The 22961-nt window shown below is 40.1% G+C and overlaps 1 protein-coding gene across 2 annotated transcripts in view; it reads left to right on the top strand.

The window, feature by feature from the left end:
• The first annotated feature begins 7825 nt into the window (after positions 1 to 7825).
• The window catches only part of LOC109872089 (cAMP-specific 3',5'-cyclic phosphodiesterase 4D-like), a 97356-nt gene continuing 82220 nt past the window's right edge, over positions 7826 to 22961 (top strand). For both annotated transcript variants that reach the window (XM_031806802.1, XM_031806801.1), the window contains exon 1: positions 7826 to 11705. In XM_031806802.1, the coding sequence (XP_031662662.1) occupies positions 11473 to 11705 (233 nt within the window). In that variant the 5' untranslated portion in view covers positions 7826 to 11472. The remainder of the gene's footprint in view (positions 11706 to 22961) is intronic.

Here is a 22961-nt window from a genome sequence, read left to right as displayed (position 1 = left end):
ATAGTAGCCTGTCAGTGGAGGCTGGTGGGAGGAATTATAGCAGGATGGGCTCATTGTAATGGCTTGAATGGAATAAATGGAGCAGAGTCAAACATATGGAAAACATGTGTTTGACTCCGTTCCATGAATTCCCTTGCAGGCATTACGATGAGCCCTTCCTCCTATAACTCCTCCCACCAGCCTCCCCTGTAACCTATTCTTAGAAGGTTACAGTATGTCAAAACAATTCAATGTATTTAGAGATTTAATTTGTCAAGTCACTTTTCTATCATACTACTTTGATTAATCAGAATTCCACATAAATTATGAGGGATCTTGTGCTTCAGCTGGAATGTTTTTTGTGCAGCATTGGGGAGTATGATGTCCTCAAACTCCTCGCTATTATGCATTTGACACCAATGCTATGTATAAACCCTAGATGAGTTAGGGGAAGCTGCTTTGAAGCCAAAGAGAATGCCAAGAGTGTGCAAAGCTGTCATCAAGGCAAAGGGTGGCTACTTTAAAGAATCTCAAATATATTTAGATTTGTTTAACACTTTTTGTTTACTACATGATTCCATATGTGTTATTTCATAGTGTTGATGTCTTCACTAGCTTTCTACAATGTAGAAAATAAGAAAAATAAGAAAAACCCTTGAATGAGGGGTGGCAGGTAGCCTAGTGTTTAGAGTGTTGGACTAGTAACCGAAAGGTTGCAAGATCAAATCCCCAAGGTAAAAATCTGTTGTTCTCCCCCTGAACAGGCAGTTAACCCACTGTTCCTATGCTGTAATTGAAAATAAGAATTTGTTCTTAACTGACGTGCCTAGTTAAATAAAGGTAAAATGAGTAGGTGTGTCCAAACTTTTGACTGGTACTGTACATCAATAACATCGAACATTTATCCTAGTGGACCACTTACTGGATAACCGTAGTTTGGAATAATAATCATGATTCCTCATTCGAGCAGAGAGTTTCTTGTCAATATTACAGGTTACTGGAAGCTGTTTTTCAACAGCAGGTTTCTTATTGTAACCAATACTGTGAGCTGTGGGGGCATGCTTGCCGCCGGCAATATCATTCAGCAAACCAGAAAAAAATGGAGGGTCCCTGAAAGGGCATGTGACTGGGCTCATACAGGTAAGTTCCAGGACCAAGGATAGCAATCTGTGTTGTATGAAATAACTTTTGAAAGACAATGAACATGAATGTGCGATGGCAAGATATATATTCCTAATCATAACCAAAAGAAAATGTATAGCATTAAAAAAAGTTCAACCATAATATTCCAAAACATACTTTCTCTAATTGTATCCTTTATTTATTGATAAGATTATTGCATATCTTTCTTGTGTTTTCCAAGATACAATACAGTAGTATATACAGTGCCTTGCGAAAGTATTCAGCCCCCTTGAACTTTGCGACCTTTTGCCACATTTCAGGCTTCAAACATAAAGATATAAAACTGTATTTTTTTGTGAAGAATCAACAACAAGTGGGACACAATCATGAAGTGGAACGACATTTATTGGATATTCCAAACTTTTTTAACAAATCAAAAACTGAAACATTGGGCGTGCAAAATTATTCAGCCTCTTTACTTTCAGTGCAGCAAACTCACTCCAGAAGTTCAGTGAGGATCTCTGAATGATCCAATGTTGACCTAAATGACTAATGATGATAAATACAATCCACCTGTGTGTAATTAAGTCTCCGTATAAATGCGCCTGCACTGTGATAGTCTCAGAGGTCCGTTAAAAGCGCAGAGAGCATCATGAAGAACAAGACAGGTCCGAGATACTGTTGTGAAGAAGTTTAAAGCCGGATTTGGATACAAAAAGATTTCCCAAGCTTTAAACATCCCAAGGAGCACTGTGCAAGCGATAATATTGAAATGGAAGGAGTATCAGACCACTGCAAATCTACCAAGACCTGGCCGTCCCTCTAAACTTTCAGCTCATACAAGGAGAAGACTGATCAGAGATGCAGCCAAGAGGCCCATGATCACTCTGGATGAACTGCAGAGATCTACAGCTGAGGTGGGAGACTCTGTCCATAGGACAACAATCAGTCGTATATTGCACAAATCTGGCCTTTATGGAAGAGTGGCAAGAAGAAAGCCATTTCTTAAAGATATCCATAAAAAGTGTTGTTTAAAGTTTGCCACAAGCCACCTGGGAGACACACCAAACATGTGGAAGAAGGTGCTCTGGTCAGATGAAACCAAAATTGAACTTTTTGGCAACAATGCAAAACGTTATGTTTGGCGTAAAAGCAACACAGCCCATCACCCTGAACACACCATCCCCACTGTCAGACATGGTGGTGGCAGCATCATGGTTTGGGCCTGCTTTTCTTCAGCAGGGACAGGGAAGATGGTTAAAATTGATGGGAAGATGGATGGAGCCAAATACAGGACCATTCTGGAAGAAAACCTGATGGAGTCTGCAAAAGACCTGAGACTGGGACGGAGATTTGTCTTCCAACAAGACAATGATCCAAAACATAAAGCAAAATCTACAATGGAATGGTTCAAAAATAAACATATCCAGGTGTTAGAATGGCCAAGTCAAAGTCCAGACCTGAATCCAATCGAGAATCTGTGGAAAGAACTGAAAACTGCTGTTCACAAATGCTCTCCATCCAACCTCACTGAGCTCGAGCTGTTTTGCAAGGAGGAATGGGAAATAATTTCAGTCTCTCGATGTGCAAAACTGATAGAGACATACCCCAAGCGACTTACAGCTGTAATCGCAGCAAAAGGTGGCGCTACAAAGTATTAACTTAAGGGGGCTGAATAATTTTGCACGCCCAATTTTTCAGTTTTTGATTTGTTAAAAAAGTTTGAAATATCCAATAAATGTCGTTCCACATCATGATTGTGTCCCACTTGTTGTTGATTCTTCACAAAAAAATACAGTTTTATATCTTTATGTTTGAAGCCTGAAATGTGGCAAAAGGTCACAAAGTTCAAGGGGGCCGAATACTTTCGCAAGGCACTATATGTGTCACTATTAGCAAGGACATGTATTTCATGTTGCTGTATTACACTGCCCTCTGCAGGTTGCATGTGTTGCAGTAGGATGTTCAATGGCGCCTTTCATGCGCTACTTGTACCAGTGGCTGGACAATTTATTTTTGTCAGCAATGCTCTACCTGCTGTCATCAATGCTCTACCTGCTGTCAGCAATGCTCTACCTGCTGTCATCAATGCTCTTCCTGCTGTCAGCAATGCTCTACCTGCTGTCATCAATGCTCTACCTGCTGTCAGCAATGCTCTACCTGCTGTCATCAATGCTCTTCCTGCTGTCAGCAATGCTCTACCTGCTGTCATCAATGCTCTACCTGCTGTCAGCAATGCTCTACCTGCTGTCATCAATGCTCTACCTGCTGTCAGCAATGCTCTACCTGCTGTCATCAATGCTCTTCCTGCTGTCAGCAATGCTCTACCTGCTGTCATCAATGCTCTACCTGCTGTCAGCAATGCTCTACCTGCTGTCATCAATGCTCTACCTGCTGTCATCAATGCTCTTCCTGCTGTCAGCAATGCTCTACCTGCTGTCATCAATGCTCTACCTGCTGTCAGCAATGCTCTACCTGCTGTCATCAATGCTCTACCTGCTGTCAGCAATGCTCTACCTGCTGTCATCAATGCTCTACCTGCTGTCAGCAATGCTCTACCTGCTGTCATCAATGCTCTTCCTGCTGTCAGCAATGCTCTACCTGCTGTCAGCAATGCTCTACCTGCTGTCATCAATGCTCTACCTGCTGTCAGCAATGCTCTACCTGCTGCCAGCAAGAAAATCCTCACCGATCAGCTGATAGCTTCACTGACCATGGAGCATAGTATTTAGGGGAGTGTGTTTATGAATTTCTTTTTCAAGTCAGCGTTAACAGTATGCTAAATTAAATCAATGTCAAAGTGGACTGTTTGCTTGCTCTTGGAAAAGCTTGCTCTTGGAAAAGCTCATAACAAAACTCACTTACCACAGTAACTTAAAAAAAAAGGCCTAATAGAGAATAGAGAAATATAATCTACAGTAGGCCTAATAGAGAAATATAATCTACATTAGGCCTAATAGAGAAATATAATCTACAGTAGGCCAAATAGAGAAATATAACCTACAGTAGGCCTAATAGAGAAATATAATCTACAGTAGGCCTAATAGAGAAATATAACCTACAGTAGGCCTAATAGAGAAATATAACATACAGTAGGCCAAATAGAGAAATATAACCCACAGGGTAGCCTAGTGGTTAGAGTGTTGGACTAGGAACCGCAAGTTCAAATCCCCGAGCTGACAAGGTACACATCTGTCGTTCTGCCCCTGAACAGGCAGTTAACCCACTGTTCCTAGGCCGTCATTGAAAATAAGAATTTGTTCTTAACTGACTTGCCTAGTAAAATAAAGGTAAAAAAAAATATTTTAAAATAGAGAAATATAATCTACAGTAGGCCTAATAGAGAAATATAATCTACAGTAGGCCTAATAGAGAAATATAATCTACAATAGGCCTAATAGAGAAATATAACCTACAGTAGGCCTAATAGAGAAATATAATCTACAGTAGGCCTAATAGAGAAATATAATCTACAGTAGGCCTAATAGAGAAATATAACCTACAGTAGGCCTAATAGAGAAATATAATCTACAGTAGGCCTAATAGAGAAATATAACCTACAGTAGGCCTAATAGAGAAATATAATCTACAGTAGGCCTAATAGAGAAATATAACCTACAGTAGGCATAATAGAGAAATATAATCTTACAGTAGGCCTAATAGAGAAATATAATCTACAGTAGGCCTAATAGAGAAATATAAACGACAGTAGGCCTAATAGAGAAATATAATCTACAGTAGGCCTAATAAAGAAATATAATCTACAGTAGACCTAATAGAGAAATATAACCTACAGTAGGCCTAATAGAGAAATATAATCTACAGTAGGCCTATAGAGAAATATAATCTACAGTAGACCTAATAGAGAAATATAACCTACAGTAGGCCTAATAGAGAAATATAATCTACAGTAGGCCTAATAGAGAAATATAATCTACAGTAGACCTAATAGAGAAATATAATCTACAGTAGACCTAATAGAGAAATATAACCTACAGTAGGCCTAATAGAGCAATATAACCTACAGTAGGCCTAATAGAGAAATATAATCTACAGTAGGCCTATAGAGAAATATAATCTACAGTAGGCCTAATAGAGAAATATAACCTACAGTAGGCCTAATAGAGAAATATAATCTACAGTAGGCCTAATAGAGAAATATAACCTACAGTAGGCCTAATAGAGAAATATAATCTACAGTAGGCCTAATAGAGAAATATAATCTACAGTAGGCCTAATAGAGAAATATAATCTACAGTAGGCCTATAGAGAAATATAATCTACATTAGGCCTAATAGAGAAATATAACCTACAGTAGGCCTAATAGAGAAATATAATCTACAGTAGGCCTAATAGAGAAATATAATCTACAGTAGGCCTATAGAGAAATATAATCTACATTAGGCCTATGTGATCATATACAAATGAAAGCAAGGTTTGCAATGATTATGTTTTAGTGAAATGTTGTATATGTCGGGACTTCTTCCGGTCAATTTGCAGTTTAATTTATTTATAATTATGGTCTGGCCCCTTAATTAACCATTCACTCAAGAAAATAAATTGGCCCGTGGCTGAATCTAGTTGAGGATCCCTGATCTAAAACATGGTACTTAAATAATTTCCTTGGGACTGTTTGCCAGCTTGGCTCATAGTGCAGGACCTGTGGGACGTGTGAAGAGCAACTCCTCATCAAGGTTTTCCAGCTCAATAGAGGTAAGATATTTCCAATGTATTGTTATTCCTTCATCACACTACATCTGCTGAGTCAGTTGTTCCTGGACAGCATATTGTTAGTCCAATTAATGTCATAATATTAGGTAGGCCTATTCTATAGATTTGTTAGGTCTATTTCCACTCTTGTCAAATAGTGGAGTAAAGGAATACATTTGGTTTGACTGTACTTTGAAATATAATAAACATTATTATTATTTTTGTAATTATTTTAAAAATTACAATACAAAACATCCACATACAAACGACAACATACAGATGCACACAAACATCCACAACATCACCCCTGCCCAGACCCACGTGTTCACACCCACAGCGCCAGTATCACCCTTCCACATGACCTCAAACTGCACCATTTTGTTTCTCTTTGTCACCCACGCACTTTCAACATTTAGATAATCATTTATCCTCCTAGAGTTGATTGACGCACCGGTGCATCAATCTAAATTACATAGCAAAAAAATCCCCAGCAAAATCTGTCAGTTTAAACTAGAGATATCTGTTTTTACATTTCTAAAGAAATAAAGCATTTGACCTTTAAAGATGGAGGATTTGTTGATTTCCAGTTTAAGTATACGTTTTTTCAAGATGATTGATGAGAAATGTATCGTCCAACCCATCCGGTATCTCACTGAACCATATGCAGACAGACGGATTAAAAGGCACGGATTATTGAGTCATTGTTAGTTTCACATTTAAGACTTGACTCTGCCGTTGTGCTGTAGAATTTGTGAATTCTGTCTCTTGTGTAATAAATTATATACATTAGTTTATGCTGGATTAAGTGTACATTCTCGTTAGTTTGTTAGTTATGTTCCAACATTATCTCCATCTTGTGCCAATATTGGTTGTTTTCAATCTTTGTTTGCAATAGTTTATATTTGTTTCTAAGAGACTGTCAGTTAGATATGCTCTCTGCAAGGTTTTGTTTAAAGCACCTTCAGAAAGGATTCACACCCCTTGACTTTTTCCACATTTTGTTGTGTTACAGCCTGAATTTAAAAATGGATTAAATTGAGACGTTTTGTCACTGGCCTACATACAATACCCCATAATGTCAAAGTGGAATTATGTTTTTGTAATTCATGTCTGGCAAAAACCAAACACTGCATTCCACAGTAAGAACCTCATACCAACTGTCAGCATGGTGGTGGTAGTGTGATGGTTTGGGGATGCTTTGCTGTCTCATGACCTGGATGACTTGCCTTAATAGAAGGAACCATGAATTCTGCTTTGTATCAGAGAATTCTACAGGAAAATGTCAGGCCATCCGTCTGTGAGCTGAAGTGCAGCTGGGTCATGCAGTAAGACAATGATCCAAAACACACAATCAAGTCTACATGAAAATGGTTAAAAAGCAACAAATTTGAAGTTTTGGAATGACCTAGTCAAAGTCCAGTCTTAATCTTAATTGAGATGTTGTGGCAGGACTTGCAGTTCATGCTTGAAAACCAACAAATGTCGCTGAGTTAAAGCAATTTTGCATGTCAGAGTGGGCCAAAGTTCCTCCACAGCGACGTCAGAGACTGATCAACAACTACAGGAAGCATTTGGTTGCAGTCATTGCAGCTAAAGGAGGCACAACCAGTTATTGAGTGTAAAAAGGGGAATTACTTTTTCACATAAGGGTGTTGTGTACTCTTGTTAATTAAATAAATCAAGTAAGTATATTTAGTTTTTTGTAAACTCACGTTGCCTTTATCTAATATTAGGTTTTGGTTGAAGATCAGATAACATTCAGTATCAAAAATATGCAACAATAGGGGACCAGAAAAGGAGCAAATCATTTGTCACGGCACTGTATGTAAATTGTATATTTCTGTATTTAATTTTCAATAAGTTGGCAAACATTTCTAAAAACATGTTTTCACTTTGTCATTATGAGGTATTGTGTTATTTCTAGGTAAGAAATAAAATAAGAAATAAAATAAGTCAAGGGGTATGAATACTTCTGAAGGCAGTGTATCTTACCTATCATATGAACATCCTTTTCTGCATCAAAAAGGATTCCCTCAAGATTATTCTGATATCAAAAAGATATGATTGAAATTTATTGATATGAAAATTTGAAGTTGCATGTATTTGAAAATATCTACATGGGTCAGTCCAAAATGGTTTTTTAATTCGGTCATGGAAATAAATGCATTTCCTGTTACCAAGTCATTTATGGTTTCTATGCCTTTCGTTTTCAATGTGGACCATTTATCAGTGAATTGTGAAAAGCTGTCCAGGGATTGTTCCATAGGGTTCCATTATGTTTAAAGGGAGGGATATTGGTTCTTGTAGAATAAGTTACATTTACTTCCATGTTGTTATAGTGTTATTAACTATCAAGTTGTTAATGTTCCTAGCTACATCCTTAGAAAACAGACACGTGAAAAGATTCTAGGGATGAGCATGCGTATCTTCAACATGTACCCATTGTTCCTCTTTAGTGCATTTAACTATACTGTATGTTACAAGTAAAAGCCCTGGGTGGTCAGTTGATACAAATCCTAAGTATTTTATATTTTTGGTGGTCCACTTAATGGATTGCTGTAGATCATGAGTTATTCTTTTTTATTTTTCCTGTTGTCATTATTTCAGTGCCAACCTCCCATCCTTGCCCATTATTTCCCATCCTTGCCCATTATTTCCCATCCTTGCCCATTCTTACCCAACTAGCCAAGCTGGTTCCAACCTCCCATCATTTCCCACCCTCCCCTACCTTTCAGACACACTTACACCCATCTATCCATCCATCCTTCAACTTACTCATCCATTATTATTAATTTCTGCCCAACATATACCCCATGCATTCACACACCCATTCTCTCTCACCCTCCTAAATATATTCAGATTTGTTTTTATTTATGTTATGGGACTGGCACCGTTTGAAAATAGAAGGGCCTCCCGAGTGGCGCAGTGGTCTAAGGCAGTTGAGAGCAGCCCGTCTCCTCACTCAACCTTCTGTCCCGTCGAAATTCCACCCAGGACATCAGGAAGAGTGCAGAGCCAGAGCAGCCCGTCTCCTCACTCAGCCTTCTGTCCACTAAGAGCCTGGAAACCATCACTAGCTTCTATCCAGTTAGTCACATGTTTTTTTGCTCTTGGGCTCAATTCCAAACCAATGTATCTTTTTACCCCTATGTCCTTGTTAGTCTTGTGGTTTGTTTGGATAGCTGATCCCTTCCATTCCTCTCCTCCCTGTGGTGTGGTGTAGGGCGAGTGGGAAAGTTAGATGATGAAGGGGGGCTGGATTTAGAGCCTCGCAGTTGGAGTAGTGCTATCTATCTCTTTCCTGTAATGCTTGCCTCAACTTAAAAATGCATCTGAAATATTTTGATACTTTGAAATAGTAAAAGGGTCCCAATACAAGTCCTGCACATTCCCACTGGCATATCTGATTGGATGCAATATGAACATATACAGTAGGCGCCCTATTGAAATATTAAAAGCTATGTGTGGCTCTGTTGAAGGTCTGGTAAGTTTGACTGTCAACTTCATGCTTGTCATGTCTTCCTCCCTAAATGGAAACTAATAATGACCTAAAACAGGTCAACTAAAACTACAGTCATGTAAATTATATTTCAATAATACAACAGCAGACAAAACCCATATGATAGATCTCACTGATTAATCAAAGATCACAAGATTCACTAATGACTACTTGGGCATATATCTCCCTTGGGAACACGTGAAATACTGTGTCTCTGTGTGTGTGTGTGGGGGGGGGGGTTACTTCCTGGTTCAGGAGCCTTCTGATTGGACCAGCAGTAACATTGTGCTAACATCTTCCCCCTCTGTGCTCTGTGGTTGTTGTTGTTGTTTTTTGAAGAGAAGAGGAATGAAGACATTCCTGTTTCATGGTCAGTTTTATCTCCTTGTTATCAGCCAAGCATGTGAGAAGGGTAGGAAGATCTGTTTTTCCACCAACAATTGAACTTTTTTGTTTTGCCGCATGAATTGTCTATTCCTGTCTGCTGCGGTTTGAATCAAATCTTGTTGCATTATTTTGGAACACAATGTAAAATTGGTAGTATGAACGGGCTGGGTAATGGAACAACAAGCCAATAGAGGGAGCCAGGTCGTATTGCAATATGAGGTAGCATTGACAACAGTGGCTCATGGTCTTTAAACGCTTCTCATTGTGACCATATGTGACTGGGTTGGTAGCCAATACACTCTCAAACTATTACAGTATACAGTTCGATACAGTTCATTGGACTAAAAACATAATGTTATCAATCCTGTGAATGTCAAACATTTAGAATTGTGTTTAAAGAGTGTACTCTTGAATAGATGTGTTGTGGCTATTTTATAGCCTTTATGTTGACCTAACTGCTAATATCTCCAATCATCGCCCTCATGCTTGTTCTCACGGGGAGGCATTTATGATACACTGCTTTCTTTCTAAAGCAAAAATATATAAAGCAAAATAAACGTCAGCTGAAAAACAAGGCCTTTTAATGCAACAAAAGCATTTAAATTGAGCTGTATTTAATATTTTATTAAAAGAAACCTTAGTGATCTGTCGAAGGATGCTTTGAAATTTTATTTTTACTCTGGAACAAGAGGTTTGTTCAGACATTTACCCTGAGGTGGTTGTTTGTGGTTGTTTGAAAGTTGTTCTTCTCACCACCATCCCATTGTTAATGATTGGTGTTCTTTAATAAGGACACTCTATTTGACAGTTGGGAGAGAACCAGAAGAGGCCTTTTTAAAAGGTAACACTGTCTTAGCCTCTACCAGGCTGGCTGTCATAGGTTTCTCCTGCGTCAAATGTTCCGACTCCTAGGTTATTCTGAGGAGCCCGGTGCTCAGCTGCAAGTCGTAAGATTGCAGGAAAACCTTTTCTTTTATTCTCCTGATAAACAAAGCCGCCCAAGGAAGTGAGCCCCCCAGCCACAGATAGAGAACCATCGTGACAGAGTCCATGCTCTTTATAACTTTATCTACCCTGGTTTTTTATAGTCGGGGTCCTTCATGTGACTTTTCCTGGTAGACTTGTGAGCATGTGAAAGGCAAACAGACTTCTTGAAGCACATTTTTTGGACGTCACAAACAATAGGACTGGGACTTAGACCGGAGTACTGCTAAGTTGAGCAGGTTTAATGTTTATACTCTGAGGACTTGAGAGAGGAAGTTATTATAGAGCATAGTTTGAAGTGGACCAGCACTAGGCTCTGGTGAGAGGAGGGGGATGGGGCAGATCTGTCATGCCTCTTGCTCACTTTAAATCAGGCGTCCATATTTAGACGGAAGGGAGGGAAGGCCTAGCAGTTATGTAAACAAAAGCCTGGGCAGGCAGGGGAAGGGATTGCACTGTAATAATATTTTAGTCCATTAACTACGACTATGACCTTTGGAGAGAGACAGGGCTGTTTGGAAATAACGGACATGGTCAGATAGAGAGCTGTCTAGCTTTTTCACGTTCTCTCAGAGCACTTTCGAGAGCACCCACTAGAGTCAGTATTAGTTGTATCCCTGACTAATGGATTGATAAGTCCAGGTATACTGACCTCCATGCTGACCTGACCAGTCAGTTTTGTGAGAGGAGGATAGGACCGGTAAAGCTTCAAGGTTGATCAGAGTCACCAGGAGAGCGTAGCCAAGCCAGGTGAAAGGGACAGCGGGAACCAGGACCAAGCGACTGATGACATGAGCGAAGCATGCTCTGAGGAGGAGTGGTCCGAAGAGCACTCTGAGGAGCAGCTGGTCAGCAGGCTTCCGGTCATCCAACTCAAGCCCATGTCACCAGGCATATCCCCTAAAATCTCCCCACGCGACTCCCCCTGTGGGTCACCCCGAAACTCCCCGATGCTCTTCAGGAAGCTGCTGATGAACCGGAGCATCAGTCTACAGAGGCGCTACACTTTGGCCTACACTCCCAGGTAGAGACCTTACTGTGTTCTATGCCTGTATTTTCCAGTCTCGGGGTCCCTTAGGGCTGCATGACTTACCCTGTTATGTTTAGAGGGCAAACTTTCAAAACTGGTAGAAAAAAGGTTTTCGGGGCCTTTTTAAAGGTGATTTGAAGTTAAGTCAGCAGAGTGAGGGTTTTATATACGGCGACTAACAATAACTTTTGAAAGTACTGGCTTGTGGTGTGCTTGAATAGATGCCTTTGTTGTAGAGGAGCAGAATCTCTTCTATCGGCTGGCATCAGGTGGTCTAACTCATATGAAGCCTTCTTTCTCTGTTGTGTTGTTTTCCACGTAGCAACAGTTCATTTGAAGAAAAACTAATGGATTCTTAAAGGAGCTCTTAAGAAATGATTTTACAAGGTCCTTCCCTCTGTACACCAGAGTTGTTGTAATAACAGATTAATATTAAATATTACAGAGGAGGTGTATAAAAGCTGTGTTCCCTTTAAAAAGTAAATACATCTCATCAGTGTTCCCTCTAAGCTGCGTGTGGAGCTTCCCGAGACTGCCACGCAGAAGAAATATCAGCGTTGCGCAAAAAATACGAGATTGAATTTCACTCAACTATCTTGAGTTTTCCCCATTAGTTAACACTATCAACGTTTCCCTTTACTGTGGGAATTGTGATCGAATCAACGCACTATTAGCCACTTTCAATGCTATATAGCGAAACAGAACGAGCTATGCATGTTTAGTATGCAAAACTAAAGATGTCAAGAGATTTTGGTGTAGGCAGAACACATCAGAGTAGGTTACGACTCAGGCCCGTACTCTACACAGACCTGTGTGCCATAACCAGAGCTTTAGTAGGCCTATATTCAAATAGACCATTGCCATATATGGATCAAGCCATTCACTTTGTACTGGACAGTTTTTACTGGACTGTGTTTACAGCATGAGCGGTCGTGATTAGATGCTCTTGTTTTAAGATCAAAGCGAGAGCTACATTTAGTGACTTGTGCACATTTGTACATTTGTTCATATCGTTTGCTAGTTATTGAGTTATTAGCCCAGTTATAGATCATTTGTAGTCAGCAGTGGGGGAGTGATTGCACAAAAGCACAAAATGTGTGCATTTCTAGACATCTTTGAAAATAAATTCAGGTAAAGAGCTGTTTTTTTGTCTTAAAAGGGGCAGTGTTGTATTTTGAGACAGTAGCCAATAGGAAGAGGGAAGCATAATTGGTCTGATTCTCTGTAATAATGGTGTGGGAATAATTACGCATTTTATTTTGTAAAGTGGTTTCTTGCATCAAACAACACAACAACATTTTCTGTCACCTTGTCTGAAGGACAAGTGGATAAACAGGTTTAAGACCTGCATTTAGGCCTGCATTGAACACCACACATCAGCTGCTAATGTAGGCTGAACAATAGAACAGATATTTCCATCTTAATATGTTATGGGATACATTTTCTCCATTGTTTGAATGGTATGTCACTCTGGTAGGCCTACATTATGATCAAATAGCCACAGTAGCCTACTTGACCACTGTTAAAACCAACTTAAACATTGCGTCTCATTCCTTTTTTGTTCTCCATACGTCTTTGTTTTTCTTGTGGACTAACAAGAATAAATAGATGAGGTGTTTATGATGAGGTGTTTATGAAGTCCTACTCCCAAGGTCTGCCAAATGCTTACTCAGTAGGTGCTCTGCTGAGGAGAAAAATATATTTACGTAAATGTGCATAAAGTCTACAACATACAATACAAATTTACTGAAGATTTGTTACAATTGTCAGACTGCAGAGTTTTATTTGAAATTACAGTATACAGTCTGAACATGGGTTCCCTGATGACACACTTGTAATACCTGGTTAGGTCTAAGTTTTAGACTCTATTTGATGTTGAGTCTAGTATCTGCATATTCCTATGGATTGTCAGATACATAGGTGTTTCTTGGCTAGATGGCTTTTTGTTGTGTGTTCATCAGCTTTTCTGCTCTGGTAGTTGAATGGTAGTATTAGTTGAATGGTAGGATTATTGAATGGTAGTCTTATCCATACCAACTTTCAGTAGTGAGAACAAACATGTTTCCTAAAAAAAATATTGTACTGGCCCCCCGTGTGAATCGAATCCACAATCCTGGCATTGCAAGAGCCTTGCTCAACCAACTGAGCCACACCGGCGGGACGTTTGAGCTAACGTAGGCTAATGTGTTTAGCATGAGGTTCTAAGTAACAAGAACATTTCCAAGGACATAGACATATCTGATATTGGCAGAAAGCTTACATTCTTGTTAATCTAACTGTACTGACCAATTTACAGTAGCTATTACAGTGAAATAATACCATGCTGTTGTTTGAGGGGATTGCACTTGAAAATGTATTAATAAACCAATTAGGCACATTTGGGCAGTCTTGTTACAACATTTTGAACAGAAATGCAATGCTTCATTGGATCAGTCTAAAACTTTGCACATACAATACATCCATCTAATGGCCAAAATCTAAATTGTGCCTGGGCTGGAATAATACATTACGGACTTTCTCTTGCATTTCAAAGATGATGGTACAAATAAATACAAAAAAGCCGTTTTTTTCTTTGTATTATCTTTTACCAGATCTACTGTGTTATATTATCCTACATTAATTTAACATTTCCACAAACTTCAAAGTGTTTCCTTTCAAATGGTATCAGGAATGTGCGTATCCTTGCTTCATTTCCTGAGCTACAGGCAGTTAGATTTGGGTACGTCATTTTAGGGGAAAATTGAAAAAAAGGGTCAGATCCTTGACCCACTAGTCACTACCACTAGTCATAACCCATGATATTGATGCAAATCAAATATTTACTGTGTTTGTGGAGACGGAGCAGGAGCAGGAGGGCTGATGAAAGAGCACTTAACCTTAATTGCCTGGGAGCAAAACAAATATTTTGTCTGGGGGTAGAGTTTTTTCAGACAGCAAAACACACCCTGTGTCTGGTGGGGTTCGGTGTTTCCAGTTTATACAACATGTTTTGCTTGTGCAAAGTGCACTTTAGGGGAATGACCAGTTGTGGAAAATTGTCTGGGAAATCAGATGCACTCACAACACTACACACACACACACACACCACACACACACACACACACACACACACACACACACACACACACACACACACACACACACACACACACACACACACACACACACACACACACACACACACACACACACACACACACACACACACACACACACACACACACACACACACACACACACACTTAAATGAAGAGACGTGAAAACATAGGACTGTTAAGAGGTGCCTCTGAATCATTGTAAGCAAGTTAGTTTCAGGAACCTTGATAAACAAGCCATTGGTGCAAGGCATTTGTAAATACTTTTCCAATAAGCCAAAAAGTGTTTACAGGTTCATACATCTCTATAAACGTTTATTGGTGGGGTCATTTTGCTCTGGCATTTAAACGTTACTCCTAATGGTGCTGTATGTGAGTCTGTGTGATATAAACCAAAGAAAAGCACTCAATCTTTCTGGTTTATGTCAGACCTATCCGTTTCATGGAAATTGGTATGTTTAAAACTACTATAAATATTAGAAAGAGGGGCCATTTTGAAAGGGACCGAGCCTTGTAAAAGGCCTGAGCCCCTATAAAATGTACAGTGCTCCTAACAGCGACAATGAAACAAACTGTTGGAGTTGAGTTATAGCAGGATGGCTGGGAAAGGGGAGGAATTAAACAAACTGGGAGTCTGTTGGGAAAACATGTACAGACAGGCAGCTTAAGTTTATCAGGCAAGGAGATGTTATTTTCCCGTCAAAGACGATAAATGTTTCAGTTTGAGGGAAATGTTGGAGGAAACCACAGTAGTTCCTTTCAGTGTAATATAATGTTTTGTTGTCATCGTGTGTTATGTTGATTGGCTTAGAAAAGTGGCTGAACTGACAAGCACTTCCCCTCATAAAAGTCCTGTGTGAGCTGAGACAGAACAGGAAGCGAGACATCCCACTCCCCTCATTTTTTATGATTCATATACAGTCAATAAACTAAGCAGACCAGACCCAGCTGCTATCGCAGTGGTATCTATGGGAGAGCCAACGTTTGAAGCAGACCGGAAGTGACCTTTTTTTAAATTATGGTAAACGGCCTGAGTAAGACATCTCCATGTATCCTCCATCTTTGGTATGAGTCCGTAAGAAAAATAATATTTTCTGAACAATGAATGGAAATACCGCACCTAACACTCGTTCCTAGAACAATTTATTTGACTGAGTCAGGTGATGAGTGATGCCTTCTTTGTTCATAGTATTGGTGCTTGTTTCATTAGCAACACAATTCAATCATATGGTACTGTGTGTTTAGTGCTGTTGTTTGTCTAGTCTTGAGTTTATTAAGTGCCATCCGACGTTATCGGAAGTAACGTTCACTCTGCCTCCAAGTGATTGGACTCTCCTGCAACCCTCAACAGACATGGCACAGGGACAACACCCACCTCCTTCTCCTTTTCACACTGATTGTGCTCAGGTCACCCTTTGTTTTGGGGTAAAGTATTCATTCTGGGTCCTGGTCACCAGACATGTGTCTTGAAAACAACATTAGCCCACTAGTCTGTTTATAAAAAAGCAAGGCTCTGGGTCTGTTGTGCAAGGTTTTGTAGCGCTTTTCTGTGCATCGTGTTGCGGTTATGAACAACATAAGGGACAATATTTGAATCATGTTATGGATCTAAAGCGTCACTTGTTTTAGAAATTGGACAGAAAATGAAACAATGTAATGCCTCTAATTTCCACCAGAGGCTGCTATGTTACTTATTGTAGATGCATATTTCTGCCTCTGTCTTGTGCTTGGACTGTTAGCTTGATGTATTGCCACGACTTCAGTTCTTAGTGACTCTAATTTTTTGTTGTTGTTGTAATTGACATATCCTTGTTTCTAATCATGGTTCTCTACCAATATAGTACTCTAAAATAAACCAATTCATAAGTTCAAAAGAATAAACCATTCAAGCCAATTATCTCAGAATCATCTTTTTGCAGATAGAACCTTAAAGCCTCAAGCTCTTGATACAGCATGCATATATAGCCTCCATACTATTTGTATATAGCGTCCTTGGCTGCAAACCAACAGCAGGATATATTAGTTTCATGTGAAAATGATTTTACTGCGCCGCAGAGTATATGAATAACTTGAGGACTCACAAACAAGGGCATATTGAAGGGCATATGAAGAGGGGAGAGATGAACACATATGAACTTATGGTCACATCTAACACCGTTCATACTGGCCAAACCAAGGACGCTTGGTTAAACCTTCCCTAAACCCCATTTTAGGGAAGGTGTTAATTTAATCGCTCAGACAGTACTCCATGTCCATGAACCCCCCCCCTCCCGCCCCCCTCGTTATCTATTGGATTTTTAACAACACACAGTTTTATTGAGCTACAGACCGGGGTGAGTTGCTGCCTGGTTTGGAAGCCGGTCAGTCCTATAGCGGAGCTATATGGTAGCAGATGAGGCATTATTATTCGCAGGACAACCATCTGGGGACTGCACTGGAACCCTGCATCTGGATATAGACAAGAGCCCACTCTTCCTGCCCTCCCCCCTTCACTGGCTGAGTCCCTGTAGGCTTCAGCAGTACCACCCAGCCCCCAGTACCATTCAGGCTGCTTCAAATTCTCATCTTATGACCCTCTCTCTCTATTCTCTCTCTCTGTTCTCTCTCTCTCTATTCTCTCTATTCTCTCTCTCTGTGGAGTTAGTGTTGTTGTTTTTTTCTCCAGGCCAGAGTTAAGTCCCAGCAGTCTCAGGAGAGAAGAGAGGAGAGTCCGATATGGACGGTTGAGGAGACTACACACTCCAGGGAGCATCTGATGGGATTATAAAACCAGATTTTTCCCCTTCTCTCTCTCTTTTTCCCCCACTGGGGATAAAGTGGTTCAAGCCTTCATTTGAACAAAGAAAGAAGCAACTCCTAGGCTCTAGAACTGCGCTGTATCACGTTTTAAGGCTTTTGGAAAAAGAGAAAAGTTTGGCCCCTTTTTGGAGGATTCTTTTCCCCCGTCGGTCCTCCGATCATTGGGAAGATTAAGTCCGCTGTTTCCTATTTAGGAATTCGAGGAAGGCTCCTTGCTCGTGAGCAGAAAAGAAAACAAGCAAGGAATTAGCTCCAGATCTCCGCTGACAGCTGATATGAGCCGCAATTTAATTTGGTATGACTTGGCCCCCTAGTTGGTAAACTGATATGCTTTCTGAGGTGGGCTCCTAACAGGCATCACTCTTTGCCTTTTTAGGTGGGTTTACACAGAGTTGGGTGAACTTCATCAGTTTTTTCAAACACATGGACATATCCCCAATGCAGAGACCAGATGCTGTAGAACTTTAGCGGCTGAATCGGGCATACTTTCTGATCTTTGGATTTTGCACTGCTTTTCAATGAAGGCCACTACTTTATCATAAAACTTTTTTTTTCTTTGGAATTGTATGAACACACACCAGCCCAAATGTTAGCATGAAGACCTGTTACTGACAGCGCTGAACTTGAATGCATCCTACTTGTGTCTCTACTAGACGCAGTAGATTTCACTTTTGTTCTTCTTTTGTGGACTGATTGTTCTCACAAGGTGTACCATGCTTAGTTTGTGACCGAACAGTACCAAGAAACATTGGATGTTCACCTTAGAAAGAATGGTCATTTCAGACAAGCTGGAGAAGTATTAGTCCACAGAGATGTTGCATTCCATTCTGTTCATCCCCTGTCATCTGAAGGCTGTTACATCTCTGTGAAATAGCCACCACAATGATGAACAAAGACTCTCGCTTCCCCAGGAAGGCTGTCCATAGCAACCCCTCCTCTCGAAGGCACTCATGCATCGGGTATGTACAGTTCTGTACTGTAAGCCGTTTATTGTGAGGAGTTACATGCTGACACAACTATACAGTATGTGTTTTTACTGTATACATTCTATACTTCATATGCTCTGTTTTAGTGTTTCCCAAACTCGGTCCTCAGGACCCCAAGGTTTTTTTCCCCCCTAACACTACACAGCTGATTCAAATAACCAACTCAACTTTGATCATTTGAATCAGCTGTGTAGTGCCAGGGAAAAAACAAAACGTGCACCCCTTGGGGTCCTAAGGACCGAGTTTGGGAAACACTGCTGAAGTTATGAAGTTATGAGTTGTTTTTCATATACACTTCACAATATCAATTATAACATCTTAAACCAGAAAGACATCATTAATTGTAATCAATGGCCTTTCTAATGATTTGTTTATGTGTTGTCTACCTGTTGTTGGTTATACAAAAGGGTTTCTTATGGAGTGGATAGTAAACTTTCATAATGTTGTAAGAATGTGATTTTCCTCAAAATCATCATATCTTTTTGAACCTAAAGTTTTGAATGTTTTTATGATGTATTTGAGTGTTGTGCGTTTTCTTTTTCTTTTTTATGTCCTGGGGCATTTTGTGATGGCACTGCAGTGTGCTATATGATAGGTCCATAGTGTGTTGTGTCATTTGGTTGTGGTCCGCTTTGCAGTTAGACTGTGGTCCGCTTTGCAGTTAGACTGTGGTCCGCTTTGCAGTTAGACTGTGGTCCGCTTTGCAGTTAGACTGTGGTCCGCTTTGCAGTTAGACTGTGGTCCGCTTTGCAGTTAGACTGTGGTCCGCTTTGCAGTTAGGCTGTGGTCCGCTTTGCAGTTAGGCTGTGGTCTGCTTTGCAGTTAGGTTGTGGTCCGCTTTGCAGTTAGACTGTGGTCCGCTTTGCAGTTAGGTTGTGGTCCGCTTTGCAGATAGAATGTGGTCCGCTTTGCAGAAACAAGATTCTCTGTTCTGAGGAAGCCAAGACTGAACTCTTTTGCCTGAATGCCAAGCGTCACCTCTGGAGGAAACTTGGCACCATCCCTACAGTGAAGCATGGTGGTGGCAGCATCATGCTGTGGGGATGTTTTTCAGAAAGCTTCATGGACTGGGAGACTAGTCAGGATCGATGCAAAGATGAACGGAGCAAAGTACAGAGAGATCCTTGATGAAAACCTGCTTCAGAGTGATCCGGACCTCCGACTGGGGCTAAGGTTCACCTTCTAAACAAGACAACGGCCCTAATCACACAGCCAAGACAACGCAGGAGTGGCTTTGGGGCAAGTCTCTGAATGTCCTTAAGTAGCCCAGCCAGAGCCCGGACTTCAACCCAATAGAACATGTCTGGAAAGACTTGAAAATAGCTGTGCAGCAACGCTCTCCATCCAACCTGACAGAGCTTGAGAGGATCTGCAGAGAGGAATGGGAGAAACTCCCCAAATACAGGTGTGCCAAGCTTGTAGCGTCATACCCAAGAAGACTGGAGGCAGTAATCGCTGTCAAAGGTGCTTCAACAAAGTACTGAGTACTTATTTGCAAAAAAATCTAAAAACCTGTTTTTGCTTTATCATTATGGGTTATTGTGTGTAGATTGATTAGGGAAATAAACAATTTAATTAATTTTAAAATATGGCTGTACATAACAAAATGTGGAAAAAGTCAAGGGGTCTGAATACTTTCCGAATGCACTATATTTACAAAAGTATGTGGACACCCCTTCAAATTAGTGTATTCTGCTATTTTAGCCTCACCCATTGCTGACAGGTGTGTAAAATCAAGCACACAGCCATGCAATCTCCATAGACAAACATTGGCAGTAAAATAGCCTCAATGAAGAGCTCAGTGACTTTCATTGTGGCACCGTGGAAATGCGTTCTCTGGAGTGATGAATCACGCGTCACCATCTGGCAGTCCGATGGACGAATCTGGGTTTGGTGGATGCCAGGAGAACGCTAGCTGCCCCAACGCATAGTGCCAACTGTAGTTTGGTGGCGGGGGGATAATGGTCTGGGGTTGTTTGCATGGTTCGGGCTAGGCCCCTTAGTTCCAGTGAAGGGATATCTTAACGCTAAAATCAAATCAATTTTTTTTGTCACATGCGCCGAATACAACAGGTGTAGTAGACATTACAGTGATATGCTGAATACAACAGGTGTAGTAGACATTACAGTGATATGCTGAATACAACAGGTGTAGTAGACATTACAGTGATATGCTGAATACAACAGGTGTAGTAGACATTACAGTGATATGCTGAATACAACAGGTGTAGTAGACATTACAGTGATATGCTGAATACAACAGGTGTAGTAGACATTACAGTGATATGCTGAATACAACAGGTGTTGTAGACATTACAGTGATATGCTGAATACAACAGGTGTAGTAGACATTACAGTGATATGCTGAATACAACAGGTGTTGTAGACATTACAGTGATATGCTGAATACAACAGGTGTAGTAGACATTACAGTGATATGCTGAATACAACAGGTGTTGTAGACATTACAGTGATATGCTGAATACAACAGGTGTAGTAGACATTACAGTGATATGCTGAATACAACAGGTGTTGTAGACATTACAGTGATATGCTGAATACAACAGGTGTTGTAGACATTACAGTGATATGCTGAATACAACAGGTGTAGTAGACATTACAGTGATATGCTGAATACAACAGGTGTTGTAGACATTACAGTGATATGCTGAATACAACAGGTGTAGTAGACATTACAGTGATATGCTGAATACAACAGGTGTTGTAGACATTACAGTGATATGCTGAATACAACAGGTGTAGTAGACATTACAGTGATATGCTGAATACAACAGGTGTTGTAGACATTACAGTGATATGCTGAATACAACAGGTGTTGTAGACATTACAGTGATATGCTGAATACAACAGGTGTAGTAGACATTACAGTGATATGCTGAATACAACAGGTGTAGTAGACATTACAGTGATATGCTGAATACAACAGGTGTAGTAGACATTACAGTGATATGCTGAATACAACAGGTGTAGTAGACATTACAGTGATATGCTGAATACAACAGGTGTAGTAGACATTACAGTGATATGCTGAATACAACAGGTGTTGTAGACGCCCTTAACCAACAATGCAGTTTTAAGAAAATACCTTTAAAAATAAAGTAAGAGATAAGAATAACAAATAATTAAAGACCAGCAGTAGATAACTGCTACATCATACACTGACATTCTCGGCCGATCTGTGCTTCCAACAGTTTGTGGAAGCCCCTTTCCTGTTTCAGCATGACAATGCCCATGTGCACAAAGCGAGGTCCATGCAGAAATGGTTTGTTGAGATTGCTTGACTGGCCAGCACAGAGCCCTGACCTCAACCACATCGACCACCTTGGGGATGAATTGGAACGCTGACTCCAAGCCAGGCCTAATCGCCCAACATCAGTGCCCAACCTCACTAATGCTCTTGTGGCAGATTGGAAGCAAGTCTTTTCAGCAATGTTCCAACATCTAGTGGAAAGCCTTCCCAGAAGAGTGGAGGCTGTTATAGTAGCAAAGGGGGGACCAACTCCATATTAATGGTGAGATGTTCGATGAGCAGGTGTCCACATACACTGCATGACCAAAAGTATCTCTTCAATAAAAGCTTTCAAAAAATACGAAGGGAGTGGAACTGGCCCACACCTTTAAGAAATAATAAATCATTGGACAAATAACAATTGTATTGTGAGTGCACGTCCAACAGAAAACCTGATCAATACATTAAAAAGTAGGCTAAATTGATTCATAGAGCATGCACAGACCTATCGAGCAACAATAGATGCTATGGTAACTGAAATATAAAGCAACTATAGATGCTATGCTAACTGAAATATAACGTGACAATAGATGCTATGCTAACTGAAATATAAAGCAACTATAGATGCTATGCTAAGTGAAATATAAAGCGACAATAGATGCTATGCTAACTGAAATATAAAGTGACAACAGATGCTATGCTAACTGAAATATAACGTGACAACAGATGCTATGCTAACTGACATGTAAAGCAACAATAGATGCTATGTTTTAACCGTTTGGAAGTTTACACAGAGTGATCTCTTCTCCTCTGCCTTCAGCCATGCAGTGCGCCTCACAAAAGTGAATGCTGTCCTCAGTATGAAATTATCAACTTTACCCTGTATATGAAAAAATGGCCATGTTCAGTGATTGTTTAAAGTAAAACTACCAAAACTATTGCTGATGGTGAACCTGAACAATCAAAATAATATATAGTTTTATATTATATACATAGAGTTGTCTCCAGTAGCTTACTTTTATTTTCTCTAAAACACTGTTAAATTTTACAGTGAATAAATAACAATAACCTAGCATATGACATAGGTTGTCACTCAACTAATAAAGCCTAATATCACTTA

Source organism: Oncorhynchus kisutch, linkage group LG27 (assembly GCF_002021735.2).
Source record: "Oncorhynchus kisutch isolate 150728-3 linkage group LG27, Okis_V2, whole genome shotgun sequence".
Lineage (NCBI taxonomy): Eukaryota > Metazoa > Chordata > Actinopteri > Salmoniformes > Salmonidae > Oncorhynchus > Oncorhynchus kisutch.
The sequence above is the reverse complement of the archived record's forward strand: the minus strand, read 5'-3'. Positions and strand labels throughout refer to the sequence as shown.